Consider the following 27,681-nt stretch of genomic DNA (forward strand, 5'->3'; position numbering starts at 1 on the left):
AGAGAAGGCTTAGGTACCACTTCCTTCTTGGCTGCCTCTTTTCCCATCTAGTTCTCGGTGCAGTGTCCGCTCCCATCTTCTCAGAGGCCTCCCCAGATCACTAGCTAAGCACCCCTTGCCATCAACGTTGACCACATCACTCTGGTTCCTTTCTGAAGAGCACTCATAACCTGAAATCATCTTGCTTACTTGTTCTCTTCTCCATGAGAGCAGGACCGTGTTTATCTGTTCATCACTGTATCTTCTATACTTAGAAGAGGGAGGACAATGCCTGTCCCACGGCAGACATTGTTACACATATATAAATGTTACAGAACCTTAGAGGTGACCTAGTCCTAAGCTTTCCAAAGAAATTTAATAGGCAAGCCAACATACAGAACTATTCTCTGTATCAAATCTTACCACTGATCTTGACTTTTGCACTGTAAAGGGTCTTCACTTCATTTCTTAAAATAACTAACATGTATTAATAATATTATGAAGTACATATTCTTCTCTAACAGTGCTCAAAGGTTTATAAAATATACCAGGATCCTCTGATGAGAAACTGCAGCCAATTAAGAATTTTTTGGCACTAAGTTGTACTACAATAAATATTTATTCAATGACTGAGATTTTAGTGTTTCTATCTGTGCAGTGTTACTGAAGAAATATTCTTTGGCTTCAAATAAGGCAATACCTTTGAAGTCACAAAACTCAATTCTTACAAGAAAATAAGAGAGTAAACAGAAGTTTTTATTAGTGAAACAAGTAAATTTATATTTCCAACAAGGCTTTTATCCCCTATAAATGAGACAAACTACAATACTTTACAACAATATAACTTAGTTTTTTAATATTTTTTAAATATATTTTTTATTGATTTTTTACAGAGAGGAAGGGAGAGGGATAGAGAGTCAGAAACATTGATGAGAGAGAAACATCAATCAGCTGCCTCCCGCACACCTCCTACTGGGGATGTGCCCGCAACCAAGGTACATGCCCTAGACCAGAATCGAACCTGGGACCCTTCAGTCCACAGGCCAACGCTCTATCCACTGAGCCAAACCAGTCAGGGCAGTTTTTTAATATTTTCAACACGGAAAGATTTCTTTGGGAATTTAGGAAAGTAAACACTTGGGAAAAAATAACTAGAGGAAGTTACTTTTTTTTTCTTTTAATAATTCTTTATTGTTGAAAATATTACAGGAAGTGACTTCTTTAATTTTAATGATAGGTTGGTCTACAAGGTTTATTAACCAGCATTTTTCCTCTCAAAGGATCCATCAAGTACTAGACAATGAAGAACCTACCTTTAGAAAATGAGGCAGGAAAAGTTTATATTTAAATAGGGAACATGCACTCTAAAATACCAATCACATGTCACTTTAGCAAGTCAATTTACATAATTAGATATAAATTATTAATTACATTTATGTTAAGGTCCTAGTAAAGACTCAATTGGTCTGACTGTATCTCAAGTTTGAATTGTACTCATCTGGCTATAAAAGTAAATATAACAATGGAATTGGGCCCGTTTGACTAAGGGGAAAAACATCTTCAATATTGCACGTTTTCTTTCGTTAAAAATGAAGTTTTATTAAGTCAGGGCCATCTTGGTTCTGAATCTCTCCATTTTTGTTGGAAGAAGACTCACCATCTCTTTACTAAGTTCTAGCTCCACTTCTATTTCCTGGGCAGCTTCAGGGTGCTTTTCACAGTAATCAACAATAAATTTGTAATGTTCCAAGGATGTTGCCAAATTTTCTAGCTCTTTTTGGGGATCTGAAGTGATGATTTTGCCATAGAGACGAGCAACTCGAAACTTGGCCAACATGGCAGGGCGAAGCACATCTTCCCCTATATGCTCAGGAAACACTTTATTTGGGTCTCTCAGGGAGTCTAAGAAGAGCTGGTAGTACTTCATTGCTGACTTATTAAGATTATTTATTTTTTTTACGATGTGTGAATCAGGATCCCTCAGCTTGTCAGCAATGGCAACCTTCAAATCCATCATGTCATAGTAAGCATGTGCAATTTCAAACTGAATCTGTCTGTTGACCAACAGATAATACTGTGGATTCAGATCCACAATTAGGGGCTCTAGCATGGCTATTCTACGTTTATGCATCTTGCACCGTCTCTCCATGTCAGTTTCAAAGAACGCAAGCACCTTAAACAGAGCACTGTGGTCTTGGACAACTTCAATATGGTCAGTGACATAACCATCAATCTGAAAGAACTCTTTTGCTTCAAAGACATAGTGCTGACCCAATAAGAAAAGTTCTCTGGCTTCTTCAAAATCTAAAGGTCTCAAGTAGCCCACTTTCTCTTCCACTGCAGAGATGGCATCACAGAGCTCACCGGTTCCAAACTGCACAGCTTTCTTCCTAATGCTTTCTTCCTCATCGAGTTCTTTTTTCCTTAAAGCTCTCAGTTCAGATTGTTTATCAAGATCAAGTTCTCCTATGTTGTCCTGAAAGAAAAAATAATTATGGGTAAGTAGGGTACTGATTTCCTGCTGCCAAATAATATTAAAGCAAACTGAAGAGTAAAAAAGAGAAAACCCTCTTACTTCCTAGCTTGGTTTAGGAACGTATTATAATCGTAAGCATCTTTTTTTTTTTTTTTAAATCATTATTGTTCAGATTATTACAGTTGTTCTTTTTTCTCCCCATAGCTCCCCTCCACCCGGTTCCCACCCCACCCCCTGTCCTTACTCCGCCCCCCCCCCCCCCCCGGTCCTTGTCCATAGGTGTATGATTTTTGTCCAGTCTCTTCTGGCACCCCCCACACTCGCTTCCCCCCAAGAATTGTCAGTCCTCTCCCTTTCTATGCCCCTGATTCTATTATATGCACCAGATTATTCTGTTCCTCAGATTTTTTATTCACTTGCTTTTTAGATTCACTTGTTGATAGATATGTATTTGTTGTTCATAATTTTTATCTTTATACCTTTTTCTTCCTCTTCTTAAAGAATACCTTTCAGCATTTCATATAATACTGGTTTGGTGTTGATGAACTCCTTTAGCTTTTTCTTATCTGTGAAGCTCTTTATCTGACCTTCAATTCTGAATGATAGCTTTGCTGGGTAGAGTAACTTTGGTTGTAGGTTCTTGCTATTCATCACTTTGAATATTTCTTGCCACTCCAGTCTGGCCTGCATAGTTTCTGTTGAGAAATCAGCTGACAGTCATATGGGTACACCCTTGTAGGTAGCTGTTTTTCTCTTGCTGCTTTTAATATTCTCTTTGTCTTTTGCCCTTGGCATTTTAATTATGATGTGTCTTGGTGTGGTCCTCTTTGGGTTCCTTTTGTTTGGAGTTCTCTGCGCTTCCTGGACTTGTAGGTCTACTTCTTTCATCAGGTGGGGGAAGTTTTCTGTCATTATTTCTTCAAATAGGTTTTCAGTATCTTGCTCTCTCTCTTCTTCTGGCACCCCCATAATTCGGATGTTGGTATGCTTGAAGTTGTCCCAGAGGCTCCTTACACTATCTTCATATTTTTGGATTCTTTTTGCTTTTTGCTTTTCCGGTTGGGTGTTTTTTGCTTCTTTGTATTTCAAATCTTTTACTTGATTCTTGCAATCCTCTAGTCTGCTGTTGGGTATCTGTATAATATTTTTTATTTCAGTCAGTGTGTTTAATTTCTAGTTGGTCCTTTTTCATATCCTCGAGGGTCTCGGTAAATTTATTGGCCTTTTCTAGAAAATTCTTAAAAAACCTTGTAACTGTGGTTTTGAACTTTATATCCAGTAGTTTGCTTTCCTCCATTTCTTTCATTTTTGACCTGTTTCTTTGTCTCCGCATTTTGGCTGTTTCCCTGAGTTGATAGAGTGGCTTTGTGTGCTAGGTGTCCTATAGGGCCCAGTGGCTCAGCCTCCCCTCCCCAGTTACCTGAGGTGGACACTCTTGGTGCACCCCTTTGTGGGCTGTGTGTAGAGTCTTGTTGTAGTTAAGCCTTGATTGTTGTTGGTATCACTGGGAGGAATTGACCTCCAGGCCAACTGGCTGTGAGAATCAGCTGTGTCTACGATGGGCGAACTTCTGTGCTGGAGACACCCTTATGAGACAAGACTTGCCTCAGTGGGGCTTTGGTGCTCACTGAGTCTGCCCCCTGAGTGTGTCTCTTATGGATGTGAAGAGTTGTAATCTGGATAGTCTCACTCTGACCCCTGGGTACACTGGCTCTTGGATCTCCAAGGAGGTGCAAAGTCAGCCACTGCCCGAGGCCACCCAACAGGAGCTACAGGGAAATCTGCAGATTCCTCCTCTTTTTTTTTTTTAAATGTATTTTTATTAATTTTTTACAGAGAGGAAGGGAGAGGGATAGAGAGTTAGAAACATAGATGGGAGAAAAACATCGATCAGCTGCCTCCTGCACACCCGCTACTGGGGATGTGCCCGTAACCAAGGTACATGCCCTTGACTGGAATCGAACCTGGGACCCTTCAGTCCGCAGGCCGACGCTCTATCCACTGAGTCAAACCGGTCAGGGTGATTCTTCCTCTTTGTTTGGGGTTTGGAGGTGTCCAGATGAGGCTCAGCTGTGAAGCAATGCAAGCTGCTGTCCAGCCTTGGGCCTTCTTTTGGACGCTTTGGAGTTCTCTGACCCAGCTGCAAGTTTGTTAGGTTTTAGATTGCAAAAGGCCAGTCCATTCGTATGCAAAAGCCTCTGCGCATAGCTTGGGTGGGGTTGTAAATTGGGTGGGGCAGGGTCTCAGGGAATCACCGGGGGGGGGGGGCAAACAGCAATAGTTGCCCATCAGCCCTGCCCTGAAGAAGCCCCCGGGTCTCTGTGTCCCACGCCACCATGTAGGAACAAAGATCGCTGCAAGCACCTCAGAGAGAAAGATGCCCTCACGTTCCAGCCCAGTGCCAGACAGTCCAGTTTCTCTCTGTATGAGTCTGGGTCCCCAGAGTCTCGCCCGGAACTGGAGTTCAGAACAGTCAAGAGCTTGTATCTCCCTCCTGATCAAAAAAGACAACAGCATACCCAGTTGCCAGCCCCTTTCGTGTGCGCCTCCGTACCTCCACACTTCCACACCTCCTACCGGACTCAATGCGCTTTTCTCTTTCCTTCTAGTTGTAGAATTTCTACTTGGCCAGCCTTCCCGGGGTTCTGGATGATATTTGTTTTGTCTTTTAGTTGTAGTTTTGATGTGGTTGTGTGCGGCAGCAAGTTCAGGTGTTTACCTATGCCACCATCTTGGTTGTTCTCCCCTTAAGCATCTTTTAAAAGATTTCTTCTAATTGTACTTCTTTTTTACATATGTCCCCCTTCCCCCCACACCATTGACCCACTCTAGATGGCACCCAGGCTCCACCCCGCCCTGCCTCAGGCCTTCAGCATCCTATTGTCTGTGTCCTTGGGTTATGCATATATGCATACAAGGTTTTTGGTTGATTACCTCCCACCCACCCACCCTCCCCCACCTTTCCTCTGAGAAATTGTATTTCAATTATATTAAAAACACAAGAAATTTGGAAGAAGTATTTAAATAGATTAACCATTTATAAATGTTTATTCCTATTTATTTTTTTATTTTATTGAGTGGAAAGAGAGAGAAACATTGATATGAAGGATAAAACTTCGATTGGTTGCCTCCTGTATGCACTCTGACTGGGTATCGAATCCACCACCTTTTGGTGCATGGGACGACACTGCAGCCAACTGAGTTCAATGGCCAGGACATATTAATTTCTCTCTTGGGACTTATTTATAAGTTACTCCTTCAGATAAGATAAATACATATGAAAGAACTTTAAACACTGTGAAACATTATTACATGTAATACATTATTAGATTTTAACAGAGTAAAACTGTAATATAAATCCTAAAAATATTTCACAGACATGTCATTAAGATTAATGATATGATGTTTATGCTACAGATAAGTTATTTAGTGAAATATAGTACAGAGAAATACTCTAGGTATTTTAACGACATTAAAGTGAAGATAGAGTTAAATCTAACTTTATAGGTAAAAGCTCTCTCTTCTACCTCCTGGGGCAAAAAACCATATATAACTAAAATGGTTTAAAAATAGAGTAAGCCCTGGCCAGTGTGGGAGCATCAGCCTGTGCACTGAAGGGTCGAGGGTTCAATTTCCCATCAAAGGCATGTACCTGGGTTGCAAATTCAATCCCTGGCCTGGTCAGGGTACATGCAGGAGGCAACCAACCCATATGTCTCTCTCAGATCCAAGTCTCTCTGTCTGTCTCTCGCATTTCACCCACTCCCACTCCCAGTCCCTCCCTCCTTCTACTCTCTCTAAAAACCATTGGAAAAAATATCCTCCAGTGAGGATTAACAACAACAAAAATTAAGCTCACCCTCCTCTTCCTGACCAATAAAATAGTCAGATCCCTTAATGTTCAACCTCAAGACCTTTCCTTTTCTTTTTTTTAAATTTCTTTATTGATTAAGGTGTCACATATTTGTCCTCATCCCCCCATTCCCATCCCACACCCCTCCCCATGGATGCCCCAACCCTCTGTTGAACTTAAGCATTGGTTAGGCTCATATGCATGCACACAAGACCTTTGGTTGATCTCTCCCCCCTCCCCCCACCCTCCCCTATCCTCCCTCTGAGGCCCAATAGTCCGATCGATGCCTCCTTGTTTCTGGTTCTGTTCTTGTTCATCAGTCTATGTTGTTCATCATTTCCCCTAGATGAGCGAAATCATGTGTCACTAGAGATATACTTATAAGAATTGAATGTGCGACGAGCAATAATAGTTATGCTGACAGGCAAATGAATCAGTCTGTAGTGAGTTTCTTTCTGGTCCAACAGTTCTTTTGAGACCCAATATCAATGTCCACCAGTTCCTTATGAGTACATGTCGGCACTGACCCCTCAGCTCTGGATGGTGGACAAATGGTGGTAATGCAGGTCCGACTCCCTCTGGTTTGGTCTCGGCCGGATCCAGGGGCACGGCTTCACCCGGATCCAGGGGCCCACGGCCTCACCCGGACCCGGGATCCAGCCTCACCCGGATCTAGGGGCACACGGCCTCGCCCAGACCCAGGATTCAGCTTCATCCGGACCCAGGGGCGCATGGCCTCACCCGGACCCAGGGCGCGTGGCCTCTCCCAGACCCAGGGTCGCGTGGCCTCACCCGGATCCAGGGGCCCACGGCCTCACCCGGACCCGGGACCCAGGTTCACCCGGATCCAGGGGCCCACGACCTCATCCGGACCCGGGGCCAGGCTCACCTGGATCCAGGGGCCCACGGCCTCACCCGGACCCGGGGCCAGGCTCACCCGGATCCAGGGGCCCACGGCCTCACCCGGACCCGGGGCCAGGCTCACCCGGATCCAGGGGCCCACGGCCTCACCCGGACCCGGGGCCAGGCTCACCCGGATCCAGGGGCCCACGGCCTCACCCGGACCCGGGGCCAGGCTCACCCGGATCCGGGGCCAGGCTCACCCGGATCCAGGGGCCCACGGCCTCACCCGGACCCGGGGCCAGGCTCACCCGGATCCAGGGGCCCACGGCCTCACCCGGACCCGGGGCCAGGCTCACCCGGATCCAGGGGCCCACGGCCTCACCCGGACCAAGACCTTTCCTTTTTTTCTCTTGATTTTTTTTGTCTCTCTCCTACATTGTTCAAAATAAGAGCCATGATATGGATAATTATTGAGCACTTGAAATGTGGTGAGTCCAAACTGAGACATGGGCTATGTAAAATAATACTTAATTTCCAAGAAATTTTTGTATAAATAAATTTCCAATTGGAAACTTAAAATATTTCTTAGTTTTTAATATTTATAAAATGACAGTATTTTTATATTCTGGATTAAAAATAGAATTAAAATTCATTTCACCTGCTTTTTCCTTTTCTTTTTTTATATATTTTTTATTGATTTCAGAGCAGAAGGGGAGAGGCAAAAACATCAATGATGAGAGTCATTGATTGGCTGCCTCCTGCACACCCCCAACCCGGGCATGTGCCCTGACCAGGAATTGAACCGTGACTTCTTGGTTCATAGGTTGACCCTCAACCACTGACCCACACTGGCTGGGCTTTCCCCCCCCTTTTCTAATGTGGCCACTAGGGAATTTAAAATTATATATATAGCTAGCATTATATTTCTATGGGACAGCACTGCTCTAAACAGGTGACTCCCCACACCATGGCTACAACTGCCATTCATGTAAGGATGACTCGCAAGTGTACAGCTACAGCCCAGACCTCTTCTCAAGCTCAGACCCTTAAGCACAGCTCCCAATGTGGCATCTCCTCTCAGAATAGTCAGAGCAAGCATGTGAAACTCGGCCCGTGGGCTGCATGCCTGGCTAATTTGGCCTGCGTTAGCCTTTGAGTTTGACATGCTTGATTCAGAGGCATCTCAGCACGTCCACAATGGAACTCCTGTGCTTCTTCAGCAGGTAGGTTCCTGTTCCTGTTCTAGTGTTATCTTAGGGAAGAACACTTCATCGATGTGCACAGCCAGCAACCTAGGATTCATCCTTGAGAAGTCTCTCTCTTGTCCCTTTACCCCACATTTCAAATCCATCACCAGGTCCTTAATGTTTCGGTTTCTAAACCAGCGGTCGCCAACCTTTCGGATCTCGTAGACCACCAGTGGCCCGCAGACCACCAGTTGGCGACCGCTGTTCTAAAATACCTCTTGAATCCATTCTTTTCTTCTTCTTCCATATCTTCTGCCACCACCCTAGACCAAGCTCCCTTCACATCTCACCTGACTGCTGCAGTGGTCTTCTAACTAATCTCCCTCATCCACTCTTGCTTTCCCTCACTTCGCTCTCCATTCTACTACCAAAGTGATTGTTCCAAAACCCTTCCAGCCTTCCATTCCTTGAAGGCCCTGCATGTTCTAGCCCCTTTAACTGTCTTCCATCACATGTTCTCTCTCATGCAGCTTCACAGGCCTCTGTTTCCTCCCTTCTGGTACCATGCTCCCTATGCACTAGAACTTTCTAATATGCTGCATCGAACGGTGCTCCCCCTTTCTCCAGCCCAGGTCATCCCCACTCGGTCCCTGAGCATACTTCAAATGTTACTTCTCCTATTATGTGGACAGCCAGCATCTTGTGTCTCATAGCTACAAACTGACAGGGCTGTTTATAAATGTACCGTACTTTCCGGCGTATAAGACGACTGGGCGTATAAGATTTTCCTGGGTTAAAAAGTCGTTTTATATGCTGGAAAATACGGTATATTGGACTATATTGATGGGATTAGATATAATGGATTAGATATATTGGACTACCGTATTTTCCGGCGTAAAAGACGACTTTATAACCCAGGAAAATCTTATATGCCCAGTCGTCTTATACGCCAGAAAATACGGTATTTATATTTATTTTTATAAATATACATATTGACAGGGTGGGACAAAAGTAAGTTTATAGTTGTGACTATATGCAAGTTTATTCTTATACTAGAGGCCCAGTGCACGAAATTTGTGCATGGTGGGGAGGTGTCCCTCAGCCCAGCCTGCACCCTCTCCAATCTGGGATCCCTCTCACAATCCAGGACTTCTGGCTCCCAACTGCTCGCCTGCCTGCCTTCCTGATTGCCCCTAACTGCTTCTGCCTGCCAGCCTGATCACCCCTTAACCACTCCCCTGCCAGCCTGATTGATGCCTAACTGCTCCCCTGCCAGCCTGATTGCCCCTAACTGCCCTCCCCTGCAGGCCTGGTCACCCCTAACTGTCCCCCCCTGCAGGCCTGAGTCCCCCCAAACTTCCCTTCCCTGCAGGCCCGGTCGCCCCCAACTTCCCTCCTCTGCCGGCCTGGTCACCCCTAACTGCCCTCCCCTGCAGGCTTGATTGCCCCCAACTGCCCTCCCTTGCAGGTCTGGTCCCTCCCAACTGCCCTCCCCTGCTGGCCATCTTGTGGTGGCCATCTTGTGTGTTGGAGTGATGGTCAATTTGCATATTACTTTTATTAGATAGGATTATTTGTGAACTGTTATGTTAATTAGTTATTTTCCAACTGTAAACTATAAACCTACTTTTGCCCCACCCTATACATATACTGCTTAAAATATATAAGATTATAAGAATTGTTTCCTGCCCTCAAGTTGCTTATAGTCTAAAGAGATAAAGGAACATGAATAGGGATAACACAAAGCAGAATTTAAATAACTTAGGAAGGGGTAAGAAAAGTTCTATAGAGCTTACAGGAAGGAGATGATATCTGCAGGGGGAGAATTATGCATTGAATCATTATTTATTGAGAACCTAGTGTACCTGGAGATGGTGATCTATTGTGTAAATAAATTTTATACAATGGTGATCTATATAATAAAAGCCTAAGCAACCTTTATAGCAGAACGACCAGAATGACCGGTCTCTATGATGCGAACTGACCACCAGGGGACAGACGCTCAACGCAGGAGCTGCCCCCTGGTAGTCAGTGTGCTACCACAGGGGGAACACCACTCAGCCAGAAGCCAGGCTGATGGCTGGCAAGCGCAGCAGCGGTAGCAGGAGCCTCTCCCGCCTCCACAGCAGTGCTAAGGAGCAGTGAGCAGAGTGGTAAGGAGCAGCGAGCAGGTGGGCAGTAAGAAATGAGGGGTCCTGGACTGCAAGAGGGCGCAGGCTAGGCTGAGGGATTCACCCCCCCTCCCCCAGTGCACAAATTTCATGCACCGGGCCTCTAGTATAATATAAATATGATGTAGATCCCACTTCTCAGGGAATTATATTCTATCCAAAGGAAAGTCTTCAAGGAAGAAGTGGTATTTGAGATAGGCCTTGAACGGTAAGTAAAATTTTAAAAGATAGAGTAAGAAATACTTATGAGAGCATTCTGCATGTTTTGCATAATGAACATGCAATGAGCCCAAGAAGCATAATCCCCATTTTAAGCTTTTACTTATGTCCTGCTCATTTAAGAAAAGGCAACTTCTGACTGCATTACCTGCATAGAATGTTGAGCATTCTGCATGAGTGTCAAACAGTATTTGATCCAGCATCTTGCTATTTCCCCTTTTCTTTGATGATAAAGCTCTGGCACATCTCCTTCAGTTTCAGTAGCTAAAATTATAAACATGATTTGTCTAAGTTAATGGTCACAACTGTAATGTTCATTGTTACTCATTCTTTTTTAAAAATATATTTTTATTAATTTCAGATAGGAAGGGCGAGGGAGAGAGAGAGATAGAAACATCAATGATGAGAGAGAATCTTGATCAGCTGCCTCTTGCACACCCACATTAGGAATTGAGCCTGCAACCCAGGCATATGCCCTGACCAGGAATCGAACCATGACTTCTTGGTTCATAGGTCGACATTCAACCACTAAACCACGCCGGCTGGGCATGCATTCTTTTTTATATCACTTTTTCCTGGTTTATATAAATAACAGATTCTCACTGAAGCACTGGGAAAAAATAACCCACTCCAAATCCCTACCACCCAGAGATACTCACTGATATTATTTTTGCATATTTCTTTCTAGTTTTTTCTTATGTATTATCTATAGGTGAAAACTAAGGTCAAGATATATGTAGTTTTAAATATAGCTTTTCGCCTGGCCGGCGTGGCTCAGTGGTTGAGCGTCAACCTATAAACCAGGAGGTTATGGTTTGATTCTTAGGGCACATGCCTGGATTGCAGGCTCAATCCCCAGTGGGGGGCATGCAGGAGGCAACCAATCAATGATTCTCTCTCATCATTGATGATTTCTCTCTCTCTTGTCCTCTCCTTTCCTCTCTGAAATCAATAAAAATATTTTTTTAATAAAAATATATTTTAAAAAATTAAAATTTACCAAAACTTATGCACTAATACAGACCATACGCAGTGCCATTTGCAGTTGAGAGAAATGTAAACAAACATACAGATGCAGTACTTAATCATAACTAAATTATGATTTTAAATGTAAAATAACTGTTAATACATACTGTACTACTGTATAATTTCAAAGCCACCTCCTGTTGCTATTGCAGTGAACTCAAGTGTTGCAAGTATCTGCTTAAAATGCTGTGTAAATGCTAATCATCTCTGAGCAGTTCATCTCCCCGGTAAATTGCATATTGCAGTAAAAAGTGATCTCTCAGGGTTCTCATGTATTTTTTGGCATATTTAGTGCAACACTGTAAGTCTTAAATAAGACCATGGCGCCAAACGAAGTGCCTCTAGCACTGCCTCTGGAAGTACTGCCAAGAAGCAGAGAAAAAGACATGACATGACAAGAAACAGTTGAATTGCTTGGTAAGTACTGTAGATGGAGTTCTGCAGCTGCAACTGCTGCCATTTCAGGATAAATGAATCCAGTATAAGGATCGGTGTAAAAAAAAAAAGTATGAAGCTGTCACTGTAACTACACAGGCAGGCATAAAAACCTTGAACTTTTTGCAAAATATTTTTTTATCTGATACCAAATGTGGGTGTAGGATTGCTTAAGAAAGGCATATCTATAGATTTGAGGCATACCTGATATCATTTGAGAAAAAGCAAAGTCACTATATGACAATTTAACCCTTTGCACTCGCTTGCTTTTTCTCGATTCCTGCTACCGATGCTAACCGTGTCGAGTCACACTTGACATCCGAGTGTAAAAGGTTAAAGCAAAAGGAAGGTGAAGGATCTAAAGCTAGAGAATTTAATGCCAGCAATGAATGATTTGATACTTTTAGAAAGAGGTTTGGCTTTAAAATCTCAAGGTAACAAGAAGCAGCTTCTTGTCAACCAAGAGGCAGCAGACAAGTTCTTAGATGCTATTCAGAAAATCATTGTGGAGAAAGGGTATCTGCCTGAACAGTTTAATGCAGATGAAAGTGCACTAATCTGGGGGCGGGGGAAGAGGGAGCCACAAAGGACATTTATTAATAAGGCAGACAAGCAAGCGCCAGGATTTAAGACAGGAAGGATAGCCTAGCTCTACTGTTCTGTGCAAATGCAGTCGAGTTTATGACCAGGAGTGCCCTTATATATAATGCTGCTAACCCTGAGCCTTGAAGGGAAAGGATAAATGCCAGCTTTCAGTCAACAAGAAAGCCTGGACAACATGAACCCTTTTTCTCAATCGGTCCCATTGATGCTTTGTCCCTAAAGTCAAGAATTAACTTGCTGGGGAGAAACCAAGATGGCGGCATAGGTAAACACCCGAATTGCTGCCTCGCACAACAATTTCAAAACTACAACTAAAAGATAAAACGGACATTATCCAGAACCACAGGAAGGCTGGCTGAGTGTAAATTCTACAACTAGAAGGAAAGAGAAAAGCACACTGAGACTCAGAGGAGCTGTGGAAGGCAGAGGTACAGAGGCATGCACGCGGAGAGGGCTGGCAACTGAGTACGCGGCTGGCTTTCTCAATCGGGAGGGAGACAAAAGCTCCTGACTGCTCTGAACTCCAGTTCTGGGCAAGACTCTGGGGACCCAGACTCATAACGGGGAGAAACTGGACTGTCTGGAAGCAGGTGAAACTCGAGGGCAGCTTTCTCTCAGAGGTGCTTGCAGTGATTACCGCGGGACACTGAGACCCTGGGCCTCTTAGGGCAGGGCTGATGGGAAGCCATTGCTGTTTGCTCTGCCCTGAGACTCCGCCCCATCCAAGCTGAGCACAGAGGCTTTTGCATATGAATGGCCTTGTCCTTTGAATTCTAAACTTACCTAACAAACTGTAGCTGAGTCAGAGAGACCCAGAACATCCAAAAGAAGGTCCAAGGCCCTGCAGCAGCTTGCATTGCTTCACAGCTGGGCCTCATCTGGGCACTTCCAAAACCCAAACAAAGAAGAGAAATATGCAGATCTCTCCATAGCTCCTGCTGGGTGGCCTCAATAGAGGCTAAATTAGCACCTCCTTGGAGATCCAAGAGCCAGTGTACCCAGTGGTCAGAGTGGGAACATTCAGATCACAACTCCTCAGATCCATAAGGGACACACTCGGGGGGCAGACTCAGTGAGCATCAAAGCCCCACTGAAGCAAGTCTTGTCTCATAAGGGTGTCTCCAGCACAGAAGTTCTCCCATTGTAGACACAGCTGATCCTCACAGCCAATTGGCCTGGAGGTCAATTCCTCCCAGTGATACCAACAACAATCAAGGCTTAACTACAACAAGACTCTACACACAGCCCACAAAGGGGTGCACCAAGAGTGTCCACCTCAGGTAACTGGGGAGGGGAGGCTGAGCCACTGGGCCCTATAGGACACCTAGCACACAAAGCCACCCTACCAACTCAGGGAAGCAGCCAAAATGCGGAGACAAAGAAACAGGTCAAAAATGAAAGAAATGGAGGAAAGCAAACTACTGCATATAGAGTTCAAAACCACGGTTACAAGGCTTTTCAAGAATTTTCTAGAAAAGGCCAATAAATTTACCGAGACCCTCGATATGAAAAAGGACGAACTAGAAATTAAACATACACTGACTGAAATAAAAAATAATATACAGAGATCCAACAGCAGACAAGAGGTTCCCAAGAATCAAGTCAAAGATTTGAAATACAAAGAAGCAAAAAACACCCAACCGGAAAAGCAAAAAGAATCCAAAAATATGAAGATAGTGTAAGGAACCTCTGGGACAACTTCAAGCGTACCAACATCAGAATTATGGGGGTGCCAGAAGAAGAGAGAGAGCAAGATACTGAAAACCTATTTGAAGAAATAATGAGGGGGGCTGGGACCAGCAGAGTCTGGAGGCGGGGCGGGGAGTGGGAAAAAATAAAGCAAAGAAAAAAAATTAAAAAAAAAAAAGACAGATAACTTCCCCCACCTGGTGAAAGAAATAGACTTACAAGTCCAGGAAGCGCAGAGAACCCCAAACAAAAGAAATCCAAAGAGGACCACACCCAGACAAATCATAATTAAAATGCCAAGAGCAAAAGACAGAGAATATTAAAAGCAGCAAGAGGAAAAAGTTACCTAGTGTCAGCTGATTTCTCAACAGAAACTATACAGGCCAGACGGGAGTGGCAAGAAATATTCAAAGTGATGAATAGCAAGAACCTACAACCAAGATTACTCTACCCAGCAAAGCTATCATTCAGAATTGAAGGTCAGATAAAGAGCTTCACAGATAAGAAAAAACTAAAGGAGTTCATCACCGCCAAACCAGTATTATGTGAAATGCTGAAAGGTATTCTTTAAAAAGAGGAAGAAGAAAAAGGTAAAGATTATGAACAAATACATATCAACAAGTGAATCTAAAAATTAAGTGAATAAAAAATCTGATGAACAGAATAAACTGGTGAATATAATAGAATCAGGGGTATAGAAAGGGAGAGGACTGACAATTCTTGGGGGGAAGTGAGTGTGAGGGGTGCGGGAAGAGACTGACAAAAATCGTACACCTATGGATGAAGACAGTGGCGGGGCGGGTAAGGGCAGAGGGTGGGGTGGGAATCGGGTGGAGGGGAGCTATGGGGGAAAAAAAGGAGAAACAATTGTAATAATCTGAACAATAAAGATTTATTAAGTTTAACCTTTTGCACTCGGATGTCGAGATTAAAACTACTCTTTGAATGTATCAATAATTTGAAATATAAAAAAATCCAAATAAATAAGTTTGTATGAAAAGAAACTCCAGTTTTTTATTCTACTGCCACGCTTTGTAAAATCTGGGGTATTTAAAAAATTAAATCCCGAGTAGAATAAAGGAATCGAGAAAAAAGCAAGCGAGTGCAAAGGGTTAAAAAAAATAATTAACTTGCCAGTAAGGGACTGCCTTTTAAAGTTCTTTTAATATTGGACAGTGCCCCTGGCCATCCAGACCCCATGAGTTCAACACCAAAGGCATCTAAGTGATCTACCTGCCCCCAAACACATCTCTAATTCAGCCTCTAGATCAGGGGATCACAAAGACCTTTAAGGTCTTTGTATCAGGCATGGTACTCTATGGAAAGGATTGTCACCCTATGGAAGTGGACCCCGATAGAAAGTCTAGAAGGATTACACCATTGGAGATGCCATTGTTGTTATAGAAAAAGCCATGAAAGCCATCAAGCCCAAAACAATAAATTCCTGCTGTTGTTAACTGTGTCCAGATGATGTGCATGACTTCACAGAATTTATGACAGAGCTAATCAAGGAAATCATGAGATTGTGGATATTGCAAAAAAAGAGGGAATGGGGGTAAAAATCTTGGAGAAATTCAAGAGCTAAAAGACATTACATCAGAAGACAACATGATGAAGACGAGGGCATCCGAACCAGTGCCAGAGAAGAGGAAGATGCAGAAGAGGTAGATGAAGAGGCAGTGCCAGAACGCAAACTGACCTGCGTCAATCTAGTAGAAGGGTCTGATTATTCAAGACTGCTTTTTACTTATTTCATGACAAGAACCCTTCTATGATACAGGCACAGTAAAGCAAATGTGGAAGGATTGGTACCGAATAGAAACATTTTCAGAGAAATGAAAAAGCAGAAAAGTCAGAGAGAAAATACAGGTATTTCTGTAAAGTTAGAGTGCGCCTGCCTCCGCTTCCACCTCTTCTGCTTCTGCCACCCAAGACAGCAAGACCACCCCTCCTCAGCATGCCCAGCATGAAGACTAGGATGAAGTCTCTCATGACGCTCCACTTCCACGTAATGAACAGTAAGTAAACCATTATCATGCTGTAAAGCTAATGAACTTTTCTGTGTATGCCCGTCTTCATGTGAAATTCTAATAACTGTATGAGACATTTTTGTTATCACCTAAGTATTCATTGTGTAAGGACATCATGTGCAAGACCTGAAGTGGATAGCCTATCCTTACAAAGGCATAAGGTGAGTGATATTTAGTGTAAAATTAGTAATGTTTTCATTTTCTTACTGTTTCATAACTTTGCTTTCAAAGAATTATATTAACATACAGTATGCTTCTATCTCTCGCAATTGGAAAAACTAGGTATCACCTTATCACAGGTAAGTGGTTTTACAAGAAGGTAATGTTTTTTTCAATACTGTAGTATAACTATGACTGTAATACTATATGCTATGAAAACTTTATAATGATTCATTCATTAGTGTATAAGTTAGGCTACCATGAAGTAATCATATCGATTACACTAGGCTACCATAAAGCAATCAATATTGTTGCTTCATTATAAATGCATGAATCATACCTGTAAATACAAGTAAATTTCTTTTTCACATTATCTTTTCATTTTTGTTGTCTAATGTAATATGTATAACATACAGTGTTTTGTATCAGATAAGACAATACTGATGTAGGTACTGACAGGATTAATCTTGTAAACTTTATGGTACTTAATGTATTATAGTACAATACTATAAATACATGTTCTCTTCCTTACGATCTTAATATTTTCTTTTATTCTATCTTTATTGTAAGAATATAGTATATAATACACATACAGTGTTAACTGTTTATGTTACTGGTAAAACGTTGGGTCAACAGTAGGCTATTAGTAAAGTTTTTGGGGAGTCAGAAGTTATATGCTAATTTTCTACTGTGTGGAAGGTCAGAACCCCTGACTGTTGTTCAAAGGTCACCTGTATTTAATATGATAATGTACGTTCCTCTAACTCTTCATAGCCTCTGTATTCTTCTGATCCACAATGATAAAGAAAATTGTGACCTTATTACAAAACCTGTTACATGATCAAATACACATTTTAAAATTAAGATATGACATATAACATTATACTAGCTTCAGGTATATGACATTCAAATATCCTATCCTCTATAATAAAAGGCTAATATGCAAATCTACCAAACGGCGGAACGAACGGTTGCTATGATGCACACTGACCACCAGGGGGCAGACGCTCAGCGCAGGAGCTGCCCCCTGGTGGTCAGTGCGCTCCCACAGGGGGAGTGCTGCTCAGCCAGAAGCTGGGCTCACAGCTGGCGAGCGCAGCGGCGGTGGCAGGAGCCTCTTCCACCTCCATGGCAGCGCTAAGGATTTCTGAATGCTGTGGGGAGTGGGCCTAAGCTGTCAGACATACCCCAAGGGGCCCTGGACTGCGAGAGGGCCTCTAGTTTGTATATATTGTAAAATGATCACAGTAACTCTAGTTAACATGTCACCACACAGTTACATTATTTTTCTTGAGATGAGAACTTTTAAGATCCACTCTCTTAGCAAATTTCAAGTATGCAATACATTATTAACTATTAGAGGCCTGGTGCACAGGAGTCCCTCAGCATGGCCTGCGCCAGCAGTTGTCGGGGGATGTCCGACTGTCGGACATCCTTAGCACTGCCGCGGAGGCGGGAGAGGCTCCGCCACCACCGCTGCGCTTGCCAGCCATGAGCCCGGCTTCTGGCTGAGCTGTGCTCCCCCTGTGGGAGCGCACTGACCACCAGGGGGCAGCTCCTGCGTTGAGTGTCTGCCCCCTGGTGGTCAGTGCACGTCATAGCAACCAGTTGTTCTGCTGTTTCGGTCGATTTGCATATTAGCCTTTTATATAGGACTAGAGGCCCGATGCATGAAATTGGTGCACTCGGGGGAGGGAGGTCCCCTCAGCCCGGCCAGCACCCTCTCACAGTCCAGGAGCCCTCGTGGGATGTCCGACTGACGGCTTAGGCCCGATCCCCGGGGCAGCAGTCAGACATCCCTCTTGCAGTCTGGGCCTAAGCCAGCAGTCAGACATCTTTAGCTCTGCTGCAGAGGAGGGAGAGGCTACCGCCACCGCCGCTGCACTCACCAGCCGTGAGCCCAGCTCAGGGCTTCTGGTTGCGCAGCGCTCCCCCAGGGGAGTGCACTGACCACCAGGGGGCAGCTCCTGCATTGAACATCTGCCTGCTGGTGGTCAGTGTACGTCATAGCAACCGTTCGTTCCACCGTTTGATCGATTTGCATGTTAGCCTTTTATTATATAGGATAGTCACCATGCTATATGTTACATCCCCATAACATGTATTTTATGACTGAAGTCTGTACCTTTAGACACCCTCTATACATCTCACCTAACCCCTGCCTCTGGCAACTATCAAACTGTTCTCTGTATCTATGAGTTCAACTTTTTTTTTAGATTCTACATGTAAGTGAGATCATACAGGATTTGTCTTTTCTGACTTATTTCACTTAGCGTAATGCCTTCAATGTCCACCTATATTATCACAAAAATTACCACCCCCTTTTTATTTTTAATATATTTTTATTTATTTCAGAGAGGAAGGGAGAGGGAGAGAGCGAGAAACATCAATAATGAGAATCATTGATTGGCTGCCTCCTCCATGCCTCGTAATGGGGATCGAGCCTGCAAACGGGGCATGTGCCCTGACTGGAATCGAACCCAGGACCCCTTAGTCTGCAGGGCGACGCTATACCCACTGAGCCAAACCAGCCAGGGTGCCCCGCCCCCCCTTTTTTTACCACCATTATAATGGCAAGATATTTTTGCCCTAGCCAGTGTGGCTCAGTTGGCTGGAGAATTGTCCCCATATATGAAAGGTTGCAGGTTCAACTCCCAGTCAGGGCACATACCTATGTTGTGGGTTCAATCCCTGGGCGGGGCATGTACGGAAGGCAACCAATTGATGTTCTCTCTCACCTCTCTTTCTCTCTTCCCCAACTCTCTCTATCCTTCCCTCCTCCTTCCACTCTTTGTAGCTCAGTGGTTGAGCATGGACCTATGAACCAGGAGGTCAAAGTCTAATTTGCAGCTGCAGACTTAATCCCCAGTAGGGGACGTGCAGGAGGCAGCCAATCAATGATTCTCTCTCATCACTGATGTTTTTGTCCCTCTCCCTTCCTCTCTGAAATCTAATAAAAATATATTTGTAAATAAATAAATAATCAATGGGCATATCCTCAGGTAAAGATTTAAAAACAATTTTTTTTCCACTTCCCAAGAAACATTTTTTGTTGTTGTTGTTACTGTTAATCCTCACCCTAGGATATGATTCCATTGATTTTTAGAGTGTAAAAGGAGGGGGAGACACAGAAGGAGAAACGTTTATGTGAGAGAGACTGGGGCCAGGGATCAAGACTACAACCTAGGTAGGTGCCCTTGACCTGGAATCAAACCTGGGACCCTTCAGTCCGCAGGCTGACGCTCTATCCACTGAGCCAAACTGGCTAAAGCTCTACAAAACAATTTTTACCCTATTCAGAATGCATGTCTTAGATATTTCTGCATCTTATTAGAAACGAATGTTTACTATCATGATCACAGACTTGTTCCCAAACTTCATACTGAGTATAAGTTTTTCTTAAACCTTCACCCGAGGACATTTTCATTGATTTTTAGGAGAGGAGAAGAGGGGGGCGGGGGGCGGCATCGATGTGAGAAACATTGATTGGTTGCCTTCCATAAGTGCCTGGACTGGGGCCAGGGATTGAAACAGCAACCCAGGTATGTGCTCTGACCAGGAATCGAACCCAAGACCTTTTGGTGTACAGGATGATGCTCCTACCAACTGAGCCACACTGGCCAGGGCCTAAGTTTAATTTCAGCTGAGCCTTATTTCCAAGCCTTCCCAAGGTTGCAGAGTCCCCCACCCTCCAGAGAGGAGCAGGAGGTTTTTCATCTCCAGCCAGTGGAGGAGGTTGGAGGGGCATGAGGTAGGGAAGGGTCAAGTTAGTGGTCTTTTGGCTCAAGCAATGGAGTTCTGGGCTTGGAACCATCCTGCTTGGGTCTGAATGCCACCTCTGCCCCTCACTATGTGTGACACTGGGCAGCTGTTGGAGCTCTCTGTGCTCCAGTTCCCTATCTGTAAAGTACAGAATGTAACAGTGACTGTCAAATAGTATTGCTATGAGGATTAATGAAATGATACCCACGAAGAATTCAGGACAGGATATGGTACATGTAGGTGCTCAACATCATTATTAATCAAACTGGACTAAGAAAAGCATCACTCATACAGGTTTTTAGAATACCTACTTTAATAAAAATATGAATTCTATATTTCATGTCTATAAATGAATCCTTATGAGGTAGTTGAAAAGCAGTTTCCTCTAATCATTTAAACATTTGTTTTTACCACCTTCCCTATGCTGTGGTCTCTGTTAATAAAGAAATAGTGCTAAACAAGTGAAGATTAGCATAGCTCCTAACCAACTTATCAAAAATTCCAAATTAGTGGAATCCAAATTGAAATAGATTTCTAATTAATTAAAAGTAGTCCTTAGTGGAAGGCATCCTCCAAAATAATGTTCAGAATGATGCTGGTGGTTTAGTAAAGGGCCAATTATTAAATTTTATAACGAGTCCCATGTCCAGCTTTACCAAAATATTGTTACATTTGTGGAAGGTGTTCCCTTTTGCAAGAAAAATTTTAAAATTATAAATAAATTTGATTTAAATTATTTTGGTTTTCACCAGTATTTTAAAAAATCCTTTATAACATGAAATAACAGTATAGTTATTAATCCACATACTTTCCTCAATAAGGGTGTGCCACCAACACCACCAGTGCCCAGTACAACTGTAGCACTGACCAGTTCTATAGGGAGAGAATCAACTCACCTCTAAGCGACACAGGACAACACTGATGTAAGTTACCAGTGGCTTGGATTGCCTCCTTCAGATGAACATTTGTTTCAGTAGAAAAAGGGATTTTTAAACCGTAAAACTTTCTACCTGAATACTCTTATAAGGAAACAGTTGATTCTCACTGTTCATGTAGTTATGTTCTATAAAGTCACTGTGAACAATAAATGAGCAAATACTGAAACATAGCTCCTACAGGAAATACAGGGTTAGGTTACTATGAGCTTCTGGTCCCATTTTTGTCAACTGACCAATATATAACCTTATCAGACCAGTGTTTATTTAAAGACACCTTATTTAATATACATTAACACTGAATTCATGGCCAACAGCACTATAATCCTGAATGAAGCTTATGTCACACTGTATTTTCTCCATAAGGCACATCACAGCCTTCATGTGCTGAGGAAACTAGACAGCACTTCAGCACTATATTTGGGGGCCATTATAAATAATGAAATCACCAACAAAGAGCTCAAAAATGTCACACTAAATAGACCACAAAAAGGACACTTGTTTTACAGTATGAGAGCTGAAACCTCAACTGGGGAATGTGCACCTTGGACAATTCAAATTCTTTGCTATTCGGCACATGTCTGCAAATGACCTCAGAAGTGCCTCGAGCACTGATTTGGAGGTTACAAGTAAATTGTAGCAAGTAGGTGAATTCCCAAATATGAAATCCACAAATAATGAGGATTGACTATACTTTGGAACCTGCACTTAGATATGAAGTCCTTAATCTTTCCTTTACAGAAATGGGTTCTAGAATACTGGATTGATACCTTACTAACTGGATTGATACCTTACTAAAATGTGTTCAGGGACCTGTGCAAGCATGTTACAGATTTTATAATGGCAAGTATTTTTTAATTAAGGTATTACTGACATATATTATTATATTAGCTTCAGATGTACGTGATTTGATATTTGCATACTGCAAAATAATCACAAGTCTAGTTAACATCCATCACCACACAGCCACAAAATTTTTTTTTCTTGTGACGAGAACTTTTAAGATTTACTCTTAGCAACTTCCAAATATGCAATACAGTTAACCATGCTATATATTACAACCCCATGATTTAATTATTTTAAAACTGGAAGTTTGTACCTTTCTCTAAAAAATATATTTCCTTCTAACTAATATTCCATTGTACATGTATGCTACATTTTCATTATCCATTCACCCACAGACAGATACTTAGGTTGCTTCCAATCTTGGCTATTATAAATATTGCTGCAGTGCAGATACTCTTCAGGTTAGTGTTTTCCTTTCCTTCGAATATACACTGAGTGGCCAGATTATTATGATCTCTGAACGCATAATAATCTGGCCACTCAGTGTATATCCTATATAATAAAAGGCTAATAGGCAAATTGTCCCCTCAACCAGGAGTTTGACCAGCAGGCAGGCCGGCCAACCGCCCATGTCCCCTACCCCCGGCCAGGCTGGCTGGACCCCACCCATGCATGAATTCATACACCGGGCCTCTAAAATACACACACACACACACACACACACACACACACACACACACACACACAGTGGCCAGATTATTATATATGGCCACTCAGTGTATAACCAGAAGTGGAATTGCTGGTTCATCAGGTAGCTCTATTTTTATTTTTTTGAGGAACCTCCATACTGTTTTTCCATAGTGGCTGCACCAATTTACACAAAAGTACACAAGGGTCCCCTTTCTCCACATTCTCACCAACACCTATTTCATGACTTTTTGATCTAACAGTGTGAAGTGATATCTCATTGATTTGCTCAAATATAAATGTTAACTGTGGTTTTTAAGACTAAATAAAACACTATAATTAAAAAATTAGATATTTGGACACATCACTTATGTAGTATTCCAACCAAAAATGTATATAGCAGTGCCCCCTTTTCTGTGGTCTTGCTTTCCATGGTTTCAGTTCCCCGAGTTCAACAATGGTCTGGAAATATTAAATGGAAAATTCCAGAAATAACTCATAAGTTTTAAAATTGCATGCCATTCTTAGTAGTGTAATGACATCTCATACTGTCCTATTCCATCCCTTTGTCCAGTGTATCCACGCTATGTAAACACTACCTGCTGTTAGTCACTTAGTAGTCACCTAGATTGCTGCTGGTATCACAGTGCTTGTGTGCAAGTAACCCTCATTTTACTTAATAATGGCCCAAAGCACAAGAGTGGTTTAAACTTTATAGTAGGTATGTATAAACAAGAAAAAAACATAGTAGATATAGAGTTCAATACTAAACACAGTTTCAGGCATCCAATGGGGATCTTGGAACGTATCCCCTGTAGGTAAGGGGGTACTATTGTAATCTGAATCTTAGTGTAAGAAAACATCAACATACCAACTGATGAAAATTCTATGAAATGACTGGCCTGTATTTTTCAAAAATGTCTACATGATGAAGGACAGAGGTTGAGGAACGTTCCAGATTTAAAAAGACTAAAGAGGTGTGAAAACTGCCCTAACTGGTTTGGCTCAGTGGATAGAGCATCAGCCTGTGGACTGAAGGGTCCCGGGTTCGATTCAGGTCAAGAGCATGTACCTTGGTTGCAGGCACATCCCCAGTAGGAGGTGTGCAGGAGGCAGCTGATCGATGTTTCTCTCTCATCGATGTCTCTCACTATCCCTCTCCCTACCTCACTGTAAAAAAATCAAAAAAATATTAAAGAGGTGTGAAAACTAAACGCAATATGCAATCTTGAACTGGATATTCGGGTACTAGAAAAGAACTGCTATAAAGGACATTATGAAGACAATTAATGAAATAGAAATATGCATTACAGATAAAAGGATTGTATCATTTTTCTATGATTACATAAAACATCCTTATTCTTACTAAATACACATTCAAGTATTAAGGGGTAAAGGAGGTTAATGTATGTAATCTTCTCTCAAATAGTTCAGAAAGAAAAATGTGACTGCAAATGAGGCAAATATTAAAAACAGGTGAATTTAGAAGGTCATATAGTAGGTAGTTTTTTGTTTTGTTCTTGAATTTTCTAAAGTTTATTTAAAATAAAGTTTTAAAAAGCTATATATAATAAAACATGTACACATAAACTTACTGTCTTCTGTGGTTGGATTCTTTCCAGTTTGACCAAAAATGACATTAGCAGCTGATAAACAATGCCTGGCCTCCATAAAGCATTGCTGTTAAGGAAATAAACAAGAGTGAATGCAACTGTCCCACAGCCTTATTTGCAATCGATATGGGAAAAGCTATTAAAATCAGGTAAAAACCACTAAGTCGCCGAACATTAAGAAGGTATATAAGACATGTTATGGTATTATCGAGTTAAAAGGCTGTCTCAAACAAGTGCAATGCCCCCAAACTCTTAATAATCCAAACTGATTGGAAGACAGCTGCTGACTGAGTTGGCTCGCCTCAGGTAATCGGTAAGTATACAATAGCTACATCATAGACTCCCAAGTACCTCAGATCATCTTTAGGTTCTGCCCAAATAGTCAAAGTTATGTGCACGATAACTTCTTAGATCATTTACATTCTGTCGGAGGAATTAAAGATTTGATTTTTTTAGGTTTAGAGATCCCTTTTATATCCTACCATTCAAAGGCAAAAATAATAAATGAGAGGAAGAGATTCCTGTCTTCTAAAAATCCTCGAATGTATGAGAATTCCCACCAAGTTTTGACGTCAACGACTTTCCACAGACAAACTTTTCGAAACTGCTTTACCAACACACTTGAAAACTTCATAATTCAAATCTGAGCACAGTAAACTTCTCAAATACTTGGATAAGATCTCCTTGTTAATGTGAACACTTTGCATTTATCATGTAAGTCACAGGGCCACCCAGCAAAAGTACAAAGTTCAAGTCCAACTTTTAGTTGGAAGCTATCCTCATAAATATGTCTACTTCATGTTAGATATACCTACCTGATTTTGCTAAGAAGATTTTTAATAGTTAGCTATGACTTTAAAATCTCAACATTGAATGTAGCCCTCCCAAATAGCAAATTCAGAAGCCATCTTGAGAATATCTGGGGACCATGTGTAGTATTAGCCCAACAACATCTACAGATCAAAGTGTTAGTGTTAAACCTAAAAAAACCCCAAAAGTTCATTTACATAAGCAGCTTTAATTGTCCCTCCACAATCCCTTCGCCTTCATTACCACTTCAGCTTTCTCCAGATTGGTTCCCGTGAGTAACCACTGCTAGAACAATGAGTGCCTTGCTTTGTGCCCTCTAGGTGGCTGGTAAATGTGGGTTAGCACCTGCCAAGTAGGGACTCAACAAGTAGCAAAACCTCATCTCTGGAACCTGATGAAGATGAGGATGGTATAAATGACAACTGCTTTTTTAAAAACATGGTTCAAATCTCTCTCTTTGCAATACAACAGCCAGCTGTCACAAAAACTTATAAACCATCTCTGTAAAAAAATAAAAGCACAAGGTAGTGGAGGTACTCATGAAAATTATTGCATGCTCCATATAAGCAATGTTTAACTTTATATTTTAAATTACACTTTAATATCTAGATATCTAAGTATTATCAATACCAACATCGTTTAAAGTGATCATTAAAATCACAGTGAATATGTAACTTTAAAACAAGTAAGAGGCCCCCAGAAGCTATAAAAATGGTGCCACAAGCAGAGGCACAAGATAACCCTTTTTGGTGATGGCCACAATAAAATGGATGCGTGAGTCAGATTTAACTGAATGCTCTGATATATGCAGCAGCATTACTGACTTAGACCAAACTCCTAGAAGTGGTGCTGCAGACACCACAGCCCTTTCTCTCCTGCTAATAGCTTTTCTGAATGAAATTCTGTGGGACAATACTTTAAACACAGGGTGCATTTACAGAATCAGCACTAACAAAAATCTTAGGATAAGGGCCCAGTAAGGATATCGCAGCAGGCAACCAGAGATCTAAGAAGGAACTCTGATAAGCAAAAATTACCAAAACTTCAGAGAGGCTTGTGAATCAGAAATAAAAAAAGTAATTTCTATTACTGAGGTATCTGATTGAGGATTAACAAAATATCTAGCTGGGAAAGGTGGCTTAAAAGTATTTTAGCAAGATCTTGAATAGAGGAACAAATAAGTCAAAAGTATACCAACATGATTCTTAATAATTTCGATAAACAACTGAAAATCCAAAGTCCCTGTGTAATACTACAGACAAGTATATCATAAAGACCTGGAACTCTGGAACTGAGCAGAGATATTTCCAATATAGAAAAACTATTATAAAGGAATTAATTCTAAAGAATAACTGAAATGCATCACATGCTTTTATCAAAGCCCACATTTAACAGTCAACTTCCTCAGACAAATTCTTATAGCCAGAAGATTACAACTGCCTAAAGATAAAGTTATCTACAAAATAAAATCTGCAATTTAAGGTAACATCTCACTAAAATGAATTGAGATAGCATGATTCTAACAAAAAAGAATTGGTCTTGGGTAACATGTAATTTTAGAGGCTAGAAACATAATAATGATAAAACTCAGTATTTTAAGATTCAATAGATTAATGCAACAAAAGCTACAAAATTTTAGCACACTGGCAAACTGGGGCTCTATTTTTCTGTCTAGTTTACATCATAAAATATAAGCTACCTATTTTTTTCAAGGTTTAATTATAAGTTCTTGTTATTGCTGTTGAGAATACGGGCTACTGGTTGGCTACTTTATATGCCATTTTCTGGTTAAAACGATCACAAAGGCCCATGCCATACTAGCTGGATGCCAGCTGTGTGGGTATGCTTTTGTTGTTGTCATTGTTGAATTCTATTACAGATGTCCCTAAGCTACCAAGTTTTAAAAGATTATATTTTCAAGGTACTATTTGGTCTATATTTCATATACTCTACAGTAACTTTGTTAGATAACAACTTCAAAAAGCTTACCTTATTGATGTAAAATTGTGACAAGGTAGCAGCATTAATAGCCCACTCTATAGGATGGTAGGCATTGTGCTCAAGCTGGCGTTTTAGGGTACTGTGGCAATAATGAGCAGCCTTCTCAAACACTTCCTTATGTTGGTAGACTTGAGCCAGGTAATATAGGTTATGAGTATAAACCTTCTCAAATCTATGAAGAAAAAAAACACAATATTTGCATAATGGTTTACAATTTATACAGAACTTTCATATATATGTATCTTAATCCTCTCACCAACCCTTTAAATTGGGTATGGCTATTTGACAGATAAGGAAACTGATCCTTAGATATGAAAGAGTCACATATCTAAGTAAGTGGCGAATGAAGGTTTTAATCGGTTTCAGAATCCACATTCTAGAACTTTTATGAGTGCCTTAAAAGAGAAAACATGTTTT

The 27,681-nt window shown here is 41.7% G+C and overlaps 1 protein-coding gene across 1 annotated transcript in view; it reads right to left on the minus strand.

Moving 5' to 3' along the window:
* Positions 1-580: 580 nt before the first annotated feature.
* The window catches only part of KIFBP (kinesin family binding protein), a 37,662-nt gene continuing 10,561 nt past the window's right edge, over positions 581-27,681 (minus strand). The window contains exons 4-7 of the mRNA XM_079793308.1: positions 27,253-27,436; positions 24,436-24,520; positions 10,877-10,992; positions 581-2,455 (exon numbers count right to left, since the gene is read on the minus strand). Of these exons, the coding sequence (XP_079649434.1) occupies positions 1,580-2,455; positions 10,877-10,992; positions 24,436-24,520; positions 27,253-27,436 (1,261 nt within the window). The 3' untranslated portion in view covers positions 581-1,579. The remainder of the gene's footprint in view (positions 2,456-10,876; positions 10,993-24,435; positions 24,521-27,252; positions 27,437-27,681) is intronic.

The sequence above is a fragment of the Cnephaeus nilssonii genome, assembly GCF_951640355.1.
Source record: "Cnephaeus nilssonii genome assembly, chromosome: 16".
NCBI classification, from domain to species: Eukaryota; Metazoa; Chordata; class Mammalia; order Chiroptera; family Vespertilionidae; genus Cnephaeus; species Cnephaeus nilssonii.